Source organism: Corvus moneduloides, chromosome 1, assembly GCF_009650955.1.
Source record: "Corvus moneduloides isolate bCorMon1 chromosome 1, bCorMon1.pri, whole genome shotgun sequence".
NCBI classification, from domain to species: Eukaryota; Metazoa; Chordata; class Aves; order Passeriformes; family Corvidae; genus Corvus; species Corvus moneduloides.
The window spans coordinates 5,216,109-5,228,363 of NC_045476.1; the positions used below are offsets into that span (position 1 = coordinate 5,216,109).

General features: G+C 41.9%; 1 protein-coding gene across 7 annotated transcripts in view; it reads left to right on the forward strand.

Moving 5' to 3' along the window:
* Window positions 1-12,255, forward strand: part of LOC116439197 (sodium channel protein type 5 subunit alpha-like) — a 217,415-nt gene that overhangs the window by 86,656 nt on the left and 118,504 nt on the right. For all 7 annotated transcript variants that reach the window (XM_032098425.1, XM_032098416.1, XM_032098434.1 and 4 more), the window contains 2 exons: window positions 7,137-7,278; window positions 8,921-9,118. In XM_032098425.1, the coding sequence (XP_031954316.1) occupies window positions 7,137-7,278; window positions 8,921-9,118 (340 nt within the window). The remainder of the gene's footprint in view (window positions 1-7,136; window positions 7,279-8,920; window positions 9,119-12,255) is intronic.

The window sequence follows — 12,255 nt, forward strand, 5'->3', positions numbered from 1 at the left end:
CAGCAACACAACCCCAACTGCACTAGAAACTGGGGAGCTGCACCTGCACCAGGGAAAAGTGCACCAAGTTGATTCTGTTGTCCTGCTGCTGGCGGTGAGGACCATTGAAGCCCTGAGTTGCCTGAACGTAAATCTGTGGTGTTATTATTATTGCTGTTGTTGTTATCAATTGTTTTCTATAAGAAAGTCCTAGATTCAGGCCATATTGTGCTGGATAATGGAAAATTAGGATGAGAAGAGCTCTCTTGGCTTGGAGGTTTGGCATTTCAGAGGTGCAGTCCATGGATGAGTGGGGTGGAGGTGTTGCACATAGACGCTCCTGGCGAGCAACAGCAATGGGTAAAGTCAGGAGAAAGCCCTGCAAGTGATGTCAGGACTACCTAGCTTTGTCAGGCAGGTCATGGTCTGCCAGTGTTCAACTTGCTGCAGGAATGGGTCCATCCTAGGGAATGGGATACTGGAAGCTTTGGCATGTGCCCAGTGGGATTGGTATGTGCATTACCCTCACCAAATGCAGCCTGATGTGGTACAGCTGGGCTGACAAGTGGGAGAGGCTGTAAAGGTTGCTTGAGTGAGGAGGGGGACGCAGTTTCCAAATGTGTCCTCTTCAAATGTCACCAGAGCAAGGGTATTTTGGAAAGAATTGTGTTGTTTAAACGACTAGAGTTAAAAACGTAATTACACCCCAGATTATCAAGCAATATTAGTGAATTTGTTTCAAACCTTCAGGCTATGCAGCACAACTTAAATGAATTTACCTAGATTCTGATGTAAATCACATCAGCTTTTCTGTTTACTCTGAGCTGGCTACAGTGACAGGAGAGTGAGGGTGGTTTGCTCATGGAGAGAAAGCCTCTTGCTTGCGCATGCTAAACAAACAGAAAGCAACTATGACATCTCAAAGGTGCTACAGGGGCCATGGGCATGACTTGAGGTATTTTGAAGGTTTAGGAACAGTAATAACAGTCCCCATTCCTAGGGATCAGTGGTGTATTTGGAAGATCATGTCTCTGGTCAAACAGCAGCAGTAGGGATTAAATCCAAATCCACTCAATTCTTAAGGAGGGGTAATATTACCTCTTAGTCAAAGCTGTAATAAGCTCATCAGCCACATGAGAGAAGCAGACTTACTAGAGGCTACAGCCTTCATTAGGCAGTAATCTACTATTATCTTTATGATGATAAATTATTGCCCTACATTTTGTTTGGTGGGTTAGACAGAAGATCCGGTGTCTGGCCACTGGACTGAGTCAAAAGAAATGAGAGCTTGCTTGCCTGGCTGCAGCATGGGCTCTGAAGAAGGCACACTGCAGGGCAGGCAGTTGTTCCCCTCTCTGCTGGCGTGCGTGCGCGGAGGGCTCTGATGTCTCAGGCTGAATCCGCAGCTTTTCCATCTGCCTGAGCAAGCAGCCAGTGGGGGAGGCTGAAACTTTTCCTGGATACAAGTCAGCAGCATGCACAGGTCAGTGGGTGCTCTGAGCCTGTGAGCAAGCCTGCTCATGGGCACCTCCTCTTTTCTCCTCCAGTTTCAACTCTTGCTTGATGTTGCTCTTTATTCTGAGCATTTCTTCTCTTCTTTGTCATCATCACTTTATTTTTTCCTTTTCCCTGCAGCATATGGTTCAATTTGCTTGCACTTCCGTCATTTCAGACAATTGGCACCCTTTCCCTTGCTTTTAAAAACGTCCTTCAAATTCTCTCTGTCCGTTTGGATGCTTGGAGTGAGAGCTGCTGGGGGCTCCTGGTCAGACCTATCCAAGACAAAGCATGCCACTGCAAGTCAGATCTTGGCTTTTAGATTGTAATTAGTGGGGAATAGTTAGACCCTCTAACCATGTTTAGTCTTTAATATTGCAGAAAGAGCAGGGGAAGGAGAGAAACCTGTGATTTTCAGGCACATCAAGCACCCACTGGTATCAGTGGCTTTGGATGAAGTGCTGTTGGCTTTTGGCCCCTTTCTCCTCCATGCCCAGTTACCCTTACAACATTCATTTTTAAAAATATTTTCCTGTTTTAGAATGGATAGTTTAATTTTTTCAGGTAAGAGCAAATGTCAGTCTAAGGATCTTTGTTCCCCCCAGTATGCACTCCTGATTTGGCTGCTGGTCTCCTCCCTCAAAGTCAAGGGAAACAAGAAAATATGGAAAGTGCAGGGAAAAATACTCAGGTCTGTGGTCTAAAGGAAATTTAAGCCTCTCTTTTGTGTTCTGTGGACTTTAGCAGGGTGAGGCAGGTTGAGGAAGACTCTACTGTGCTCATCAACCAGCCATGGAGGCCATGGGCATTGTCTGTCCCTCAAAGTCTGCAAGGTTTGAAACCCTACCTTGGAGGTTCCATTTCCAGCCACCAGTGTAATTTCCATTCCCCAGGAATCAGCCATGTGTCAAAGACATCAGCTGTAAACTTTTCATCTTGATTTCTGCATTCTTAGGCTTAAGGTGTGACCTGAGCAGGAAAAGGGACCCTTACCAAAACAGGGGTTGGCTTTTTAAATTTTTGCTGTGTCTGTGGTATGTGCTGCCTTGCTTCTGTAGTGAGCAAGCCAGAGTGTCCCTCTGGAACCTAAACTCAAGGGAAGTGCAGCCTTCACCCCGCAGATGTCATTGATGCTGACTCCTGGTAGCACATGGACAACCCTCCCTGTATTTTCAGGATCTGGTTGTTACAATCCGGTGCATGGTTGCTTTACAAATCTTTTATTGCCCAAGCCTATTGGCCAGTGTAGCCTGGATCACCAGGTTGCTTGGCTTGCCTGGATTAAACTCTTGAGACAGAGCATTGTGTAATTATGCCCCTCAGCTACAACTCTCTGGCATTCCCAGCCTGTGTTATTTAAACCAAAGCTGTTTCTTATGTCCTTTAATTTCCTGTACCAATGCCAGCTTACAGTGCTGATTGCAGCCTGATGGATAGGTAGGTAGGCTGCTGCTTTTAACTTTTCCAAATCAATGACACTAATTTTATTGTGATCAATTGAACAGCATCCTGTGACACTCCTGTGGAGGATGGCATATTTATGTAGCTTGCTGTTGTTGCCCATCTCTGTGCATCAGAGGAGAGTACAATCCTCTCAAATGCTTCCCTGAAGTAAAAGAGGCTGAAGAGTTTGCTAAAAAATCCAAAGGGGTAAGCTTAATGTCATACATGGAGGAAGGTTCAGTAAAATCTTGAGGCTCCTTAAAAAAATCCTCAGAGGAAATGGTGTCAGTTGCAGAATAATATTCTCATGTAAGAGCCTTACACCTAAATTTCTGTAGTGTTTTTCTGGGAAGCAGCATTTTTTTTTCTCTCTGTATTTTTAACACATTCCCATACCCTGTGGGTTATCTCTCTGTTGGCCACAAAGGAGGGTGAGCAGGAATAAGGAGCTGACAAGTAGGAAATTCTGTCTTATGTGTCTGGTTGCTGTAAGAAGGATGTAAGCTAACATTAACAGCATTTTTGGGCTGGAGTTCATGCTTTTCATGCTGCAGCACCTTGTTTGAGTGCTCTTAAAGCTGAAAACAGTATTAGAGAAGTATGTTATCCTGGTTTCAGCTGGGATGGAGTTAATTTTCTTCGTTGTGGCTGCTACAATGCTGTGTTTTGGATTTAGGATCAGATTGATGTTGGTAACACGCTGATGTTGCTAAGAAATGCTTCTACTAAGTGAAAGACTTCTCAGCTTCTCATGCTTTGCCAGTAAGGAGGCTTGGGGGGACACAAGGAGCTGGGAGGGGACACAGCCAGGACAGCTGACCCCAACTGGCCAGAGGGATATTTCAGACCATATGAAGTCATGCTCAGTACGTAAACTGGGGGAAGAGCTAGCTGGGGCCACTGCTTGGGACCTGGCTGGGCATTGGTCAGCAAGGGGTGAGCAATTGCACTGAGCATCACTTGTATAGTTTAATTATTTAATTATTGTAATTATTAATATTATTATTATTTAAATTATTATTCTTTTCTTCCTTTTCTGTCCTATTGAACTGTCTTTATCTCAGCACACGAGATTTCTCACTGTTACTCTTCCAATTCTCTCCCCCATCCCACTGGGCCAGGGGTGAGGGGGCAGCTCTGTGGGCTTTAGCTACCAGCTGGGGTTAAACCACTCACTGCAGAGCCAGACAGTGGAAAAGGACCCATAAGGACAGAATGAAACATGAAAAATTGTATTATATGTGTATTTATAATGCTGATTGTATTATAAACAGAAAATATTCCTCTGAGGTACCACTGCTCCCTTTCACAGTCAGAGGGGTTGCATCTCCATGTCCTACAGCTTTCCAAGTAAAGTGCAGTGCTTTGAGCACTTGCTTGAATATTCTTCTTCATCAGAAGTTTCCCTAGAAAGCAACACTGGCAGTGAACCTGCGTGACTTTGTATCTTCTAGTCTGTGCCCAGAGATTCCTATGAAAATACAACCCAGCGTTCTTAATGCTCCCCTTTCTTTCAGGCTCTTGTTCTAGGGTGAAGAGATGAAGAGGAAATTATCTCTACTAATTGAGATTCAGAGGAAAATCTCACCCTTCTCATTAATTGATATTAATAGAAAAATTTCCATTATGCCTAAGATTTTAGGAAACTTGCTGTAGATGAAGCCCAGTTTCACAAATGACTGCCCTGCCCAGGCTTAAGTCCACTATTAAAGTAACCACCAGCAAGTTTCTCTCAGCTGCATTGGGTTGTTTTAGTCATTAGTAATAATGTTAAAATACGAACAATGAGACCAGATCAATGGAGCCACTCAGGATTTCTCTTTTGTGGGAGATTAAGGAAAGGACTCTGCGCCTCTGGACATGATCACAAAGTTTCCAACCAAGCCCAGTGCGTGAGAGCAGGCATTTTCTCATGGCAGAAATAATCAGCCTTACAGAAATGTTCATGTCCTGTGTAGACATGATGTCTTAGAGCCAGCAAGGGGAATTTCCTTCTCAGGAGCCTGCAGAATCCATTTCTCAGAGCTCCTGAACAGTTGAGTAGCACGTCACGGGTGCTGAAGGTTCTTTGCAGCAGCAGATCACAGGCAGAAATCTCATGTCTCTACAGCAGAGTGACAGCAGATGCTGCCTTTGGGAGAGAGGAGATTTAATGAAAAAGGCTGCCTCAAAAAAGGACATGGGTATACAATTCCTTGAGATTCAATGTGCATCTACATATTTTAGGGGGAAAAAATAGGAGATTTCTGCACATTATTATCTTCTAACTCAGTAATGTTACTGTATTTTTTATTCAAATGTGGCTCTTGTTAGGAAAAAATAGGTAGTAGAAGTAGGAAAGATCTAGAAGGAGGCTTTTCTAGACTGGCAGGGAAAAAATTAGAAGTGGCTCTTTTTCTTTCTTTGTGAGATATAATTGTTATCTAAATTCTCAGCTGGTATAAGCTATCTTGGTTCTACCTAAGGTGAGAGAATCACTTCTTATACCCTCACTTGTGTGTTACATTTAATTCACTAAACATCAGCTGTTCATTTTTCATTGCTTTTTCTGAAAACTACTGTAAACAAGGATCTGCACACATTTTGCAATGCTTCAGCACTCCTTTTATCAGCATTCAAAGCAGACTTACTTTAAAATTTGTGATTCACTACTGATATAAAATTAAGATTCTAAAAGTGCTGTTGAATGTCTAAGGGTGGTGGCAGACACCACAGATTTGTATAGCAACATATTCTCATTTCAATATACCATACAGGTTGCTATCCTGTGCTTTAAAAGTTTGTTTTATATCTGTATAAAAATTATATTTTTTAAAGTAAAAGAATACCGATTTTTATACTGAGGCATACTCTGGTTTCTCAGGGGTCAACTTCTTTTTTCTGGTGTTTTAAAAATTAGTTTGCATTATTTATATTTCTTCTTTGTGTTTTAAATTGTGGAAATATTCTGCTTTGGTATAAAATAGCAGTGATTGAGAAATTCTAGGGTTTTTTTCTAGGAGAAAATGAAGCTAAGAGCTATACACTTTACATGTCTGGTGATGTCCAAAATCCCTCATATTCCAGCCATCCCTAGTTGTGGCAGCTGGAATTTGCAGGGAATTGTACCAGATTCATCTCTGTCTGAAGGCTAAGGAGAACAGGGAGAGCTGGCGTAGCTGCACATTCTGCTGAGATCTGCTTCTCCAGATGTTAGTTTTCACCCAAAGAATTCCCAAATACCATAGGGCTCCAGGGCGCTTGATCTCATAGTCTCTTCCTAGGATACATAAAGAAGGAAGCCTTTGCATATTTTTATGTCTTCAATTTCTAATGGGTCATACCTTATTTTTGGAGAGTGGCTTCTGATGTGCAGGAGCCGAGGGGGTTTTTGACTAATCTGTTCTGAGAGAGAGGATGGCACCTTGACCCAGGATCTCTTCTGCCTTGTGTTTCACTTGATGATGCAGTTCAGTGCTTACACAGTACCACTGAGAGTGTTTTTTATCTCTTCTGGCATATGGGGCTAGAAAATTACTTGTAAAGAGCCTCAAAGGTTAATGAGAGCCAGCGAAATTCATACTATCTGCATGCCATTTAATGCAGTAATCTACAAGACACACAAGGAAAGCTTTTTCCTGGCAGAAATAGAAAAAATGTCATGACCCCAGACTGTGGCAGTGAGTGGAACAAAGGCCTGGGTTTCTTAGATTAAAGATTTAATCCTTGTGGGGGGTGAGTGAGGTCAGGCAAAGGAAGCAATCAGGAAGGTGCTCTGATAGCACAGGCTGGTGGTGTCCAGCCAGTATCAGGCTGTGTAACCAAAAGAGCAGGTTCCTCATCACAGTGTTACCTGCAATTGTAACAGGAGACACCAGGTTTTTGATTCTTTATTAGGAAGAAGTGCTAAGAGAAACTATATTTAAGTACTAAAGTCCTGTTTAGGCACCTAATTCCAGTCTATTCCAAATATATGAAGTGCTAGGTGGTATTATTTGCCATTGCACCCTGTGCTATGGTTATTATTTCTCTGTTTAATCTTTCAAAGTAAAAATAAGATTGCAAAGACCTTTGGTATCATGAAGTAGCATCACCTATTTCCTGTGGTTTTACACAGTGAAGGAATTTACCATTGATGCTCTTAACCAAGAGCATTCAATGTGTTTCCCTGGAAATCAGTTTCTCCGTGTTGGAGCCAGATAAAATGCATCTCATAGATTGTATTTGATGTTTTGCAGCACGTGCCCTGAGGGATATATATGTCTGAAGGCTGGGGAAAATCCTGACCATGGTTACACAAGCTTTGATACTTTTGGCTGGGCCTTTCTCTCCTTGTTCCGTCTTATGACTCAAGATTACTGGGAACGTCTTTACCAACAGGTATCAGGTTATTTTATTACTGTTAAAAAGTATAAATAAACACATCATCTTGTTACAGTGGCATATATAATAATTAAAGAAGGAATTGCTGGTTATTAGGTAAACTGTGCTCTGTGTGTGTTCTAGAGAAGGATGATCAGATCTTCTGGAGGAGGACAATCAGTTCTTACAATTAATTTATTAAAAGTGATGATATTCGAAGACATTAGGCTGGGTGTTTGGGCAAATTGAGAAAAAGTGGTGCTGAGAGAAGGACACTAATTCACCTGAGTCTAAATGAAGTTCACTGCTTGAGGAAGATCACCACATCACCACTTGGTGATTTTTTGTTGGATGGTGTAACACAAACAAATCTTTCTAGTCCAGCTCAAGAAAGGGCTAGGGAAGCATCTGTATACTTGGCATATCTGATTTTGCCAGGCATGGTGATGAGCACAAATTCAGAAAATGGCAAGACTACATGACACATTTCAGTTCCCCCTGCTGCAAGCTCTTCATTGTGGACACCTGACAGAGGCATAAACAGATCCAGACTCAGCTCACAGTCACATGCACGGTGGTCTCGGAGTAAATGCTCACTTCAGCATGCATTTCCTGAAATGTGTGCAAACCCCAAAGAACTACATCTGCCAGTTTGGTACTGAATTACATTCTCTGTCCATGAGGACACTGATGATTTGCTGCTGCATCTCAAACCTGCCAAAACTGGAACGTGATCATAAGGAAATCAAGGGATAATGTTGACAGAACTACTCTGAAGGTACTGAGGTAGACATCGCTGAAGATTTGGGGGATTTCAGCTTCACATACAGCCAGTTACACAATTTCACTTCAGGAAAATGTAAAACAATGAAACTGAAGATTCTTTAAACAACTGTATTCACTTACTTGACACAGAGCTACGTGTACAACTCTGGAAGACAGAAACTATCACAGCAAATAAGGATGAACATCAGTACCTTTTTATTATTTGACCTTATACTATCACACAGTGTTTTCTGTCAGTAGTATCAACTCACTGAGCATGGGACATATCTGTTACATATCTGTTACACATAAGCTGTCCCCCAAAATTCCAGTTTTGCCGATAAATCTGGTGAAGAAACAGGGGGTACATTCAGCAGAGCCCAAGGCTTGATTCTTCTCATCCTGACACTGATGTCTCAATGGTATTTGGATGAATTGCACCCTAAACATGTGTTTTTTCTCCCTGAAAAAGGACCTGGATTGTAGACATCTGAGGGGATCCAGCATGAATCCCACTTGGATGGTTTCTACGCACTGGACAAAACCAGGCTGAGCTGTGGGGGAATTTTTCACTGCAACTGCTGTAATATCTATTCCAAAAGAAAAGTAGCAGAGATATTTGGTAAAGGAGGAAAGCATTGAAAGCATTCTTCTTTTAGAAATTAATTCACTGCAAGGCGCACAATTTTTGATTAAGGTGTAAAAACTTATTGGTGAGAAGATTATTTCCTTGTATATGGTTGTCATTTCTCATCAAAGGCTTTCTGTTTGAACTATTAACAAAGGCTGGATTCAATTATATTATAAATCTAAGTTTTAAAAAAACCCTTCTTTAATTTTTTTTTCTTTTAAGAAACATTGTAAAGCTGTGTTAATTTTACTTTTTCACTTACAGACTCTCAGATCTGCTGGGAAGATCTACATGCTTTTTTTTATGCTGGTCATCTTTCTGGGTTCATTTTATCTGATCAACCTGATTCTGGCTGTTGTGGCCATGGCATATGAGGAGCAGAACCAAGCCACTATTGCTGAAACAGAGGAGAAGGAAAGAAAGTTTCGGGAAGCCATGGAGATGTTAAAGAAAGAGCAGGAGGTCAGTGAACTATGTGACATGATTAGCCTTAGGTGACTTGAACAAATGTTACTTTGAGATTAACATCCCCTTTATTTTACATTTGTGTGATAACCAAAGTAAGAGTTGCTTGAAAGCAGTTTATTGTACTGGACAAAGTTATAGCAATTTTTTTTTTTTTTTTCTGAAAGAATAGTTCTAATTCTCCCTGTTAGGATTGGGGCCATTTGGAGTATACATATCCAGAGCTGTACTGGTTTAACCATAGCCCATATGCGAGCGGAGAAATTTATATTGTTTGGCATGTGAGATGTTTTAGTGGTGGGAAAACTACATCTGCATTTGAGCACCAACCAGCTGTTTTGGTAGCTCAGCCATAGCCCCAGCTGAACTTCCTTCCACCATCCCTTTAGCACACGTCGGTTTCCTCACTGTCTTGCTCAACCTGCCATGAATACCCCATTGTTTGATAATGAAGATAAAGATGTAGGATGACCTCTTTGCAGCACATACAGTTTCATTCCTGGAAAAGTAAACAGGCAGACCTTGAGGTTAAGATCTGCAAATTATGCAAAGGGTATGGATTTAATGTTATGTCATAAATTTAAACAAACCAGGGAGGTCAAATGGTGGATGTAGCCTTATAGCCTTAATAACAGTATTTAATTTGCATGTGGTTTGTGTGGGGTAGAACGCTTTTATTAAACAGCAGAAGAGAACATTTTAGGTGCTGTGAACAAGAAGACAATAAGAATATTAGTCTGAAATAACACGTAGCACTGTAGTTCAGAGAAATAAATCCTTGAAACACAATATAAACTAATATACATAATTTTCTTTTGGGTACATATGCCTTCAGGGCCTAATCCAAAGCCCATTTAAATCCTTGGAAAGAAAATAGAAAATGCAATTCACTCTTGACAAAGTGCTAGTAGTGGTTTATGAATCATTTAAGTCCTTTTAAAGATCCTCTTTGATAGTTTAAGTAATAGGTAAATGCAATTTAGTCCATATACAGGCACTCTGAACAGAGTAATTCTCTGCCATAACCTAAGGGAGCAAACTGAGCTCCAACTCATACCTATTTTTCAGAAATTTTCGTGTGTTTTTGACTCCAGCTGAGCTCTTCCTAATAACAGTCAACTTTGGTAGCCCCAACTATAATTAAAGATATTTAAGAATTTCATTTTGAAGGCTTTGATTTCGATTAAGCCCGTATGTACACAAAAAAAGGAACATTAAGCCCAGAAACTATAATGTGGCAAAAAAGAAAGTTTTCAGGGGAAAAGCTGAATTTTTCCCATTTCTCTATATGCTTTATAATAGAGCCTTTTCTTTAGCCAACCATTTCTCATCTTCCCCATGCCCTGTTCAGTGCAAAGGGTGGGCAGTACATGACTCGAGAGCAGCTCTTTGCTTTCTCATCATTTGTTCTGTTGCCTTAGGCCAGCTCGAGCAGACTTCCCGGCTCAGGCAGTCAAAGCGTGCTTGGAAGAGGAAGTGACTAACATCCTCCGAGCTTTTTCAGTGCCCCTTGTCACTGCTCAGACTCTGTGTGCTTCAAAAATGCTCACTTGTGTTTGCAATACTCCTGGAGTATTATCCTAGTTTTATGGGAAGGAAATTCAGGAGTGGAGTGATTTGGGTCCGTCATGTTCACTAATGAAGTCCGGTACTTCTGCAAATCCCAAAGTAGACATTTGGAAGAAGAGGCTCAGGAAAGGGAATTGGGTGGCTGCACCATGGAGCTTTCAGATGTCCTGCTCAGATATCTCACCCCAGTCAGAGCTACTCAGTTTTAATCTGGTTCTCCAAACCTTGATCAAGATACTGGTTTTGACTTCCTCACTGTACCATTAAGTTCTTGCCTCAAGAACTGTCTCTTGCATGATCCCCATGTCAGGGCTTGTGTGAACTAAACTTTCCTCCCTTCTTTCAGCCATCACATGTCCTTGCCAGGCATACTTGGTCCCACAAACATTTCCTGCCCCTGCAGTTGTTGCAGTGGGTTATGGCCTGCAGTGCCTGAAGACAAGGATGTGGTCCAGCCACAGGAACCCAGACAGAAAGGATAGATAGGCAGGACGTGAGGACATCCTCAAGCCCTGGATGGATGGAGCACTGAGTAAACTGGGAAGGTGTCCCTGCCCATGGCAAGGGGGTTGGATGAATTCTAAGGTCCTTTCCATCACAAGCTGTGCTATGACTCTGTGATCCTCCATGCCCTGAGGAACAATTCAGTCCAAATCCTTTTTCAATATCTGACAGAGGTATTGAGCACAGAAACAATGCAACCCAAGCAATAGGTAAGAAAATGCTAATAAACTAAAAATTAGCCTATTTTGCAGTATGAATACAGAATGCTTAGTAGCACAACCTACACTATTTTCTAGATCAACAAAATATGACAGCAATCAGAGAGGAAAACCAAAACTCTTCAGGCCAGCTTTTACACTGTGCAGTATAAAGGGAGCATAAATATAATTGATAGACCTGCTTGGGGACTATCAGTCAATTTATACAATTGGTCTAACACATTCCTAAATCTGAGCTTAACACCAAAAGACTTGCCGAATCTTTATGAAGAGAAAGCACTTCAGCAGGGCAATTAAATCAATCGACTCAAAAAAAAAAAAAATCAAGCCAACAGCCTAGACCAGTGTCTGAGCCCTCCTCCTCTCTGCTTTAAGCAGCTTGCTTATAAAAGATATTTCCCACAGGAATTAAGTTTTGTTGTGCTCTCAGCCTGATAGAGCTACCACTACTCCTTGAAATACATGATTGATTCTTTACACAGCTGTTAAGTGCCTTCACTTTCCTTGGACTGATGCCTGTGGGAGGAAGGGAGTATTTTGCAGTGGAGAGATGATTGCCTGTTTGATTCTAGTGGCTTACAGACAATAGCACTGAGGATTCATCTGTTTCTCCTGTTCTGGGGAACCTGGAGAGGCTTTTTTTAACAATTCACTCTCTTCAGGTGTTTCAGCTGGGGGCTCTGCACTGGGCTGGTCCCCAGGCCACTGATGTGGTTCTCCAGCACCTCCAGCACCTCCAAACCTGACCCTTGTACTCAGAGCCCCCTCACTCCTCCTGCCTGTGCCAGGGACGGGGCCCCAGCTCTCGCAGCTCCTATCAGTCTTTCCTCCTGGATACTCATT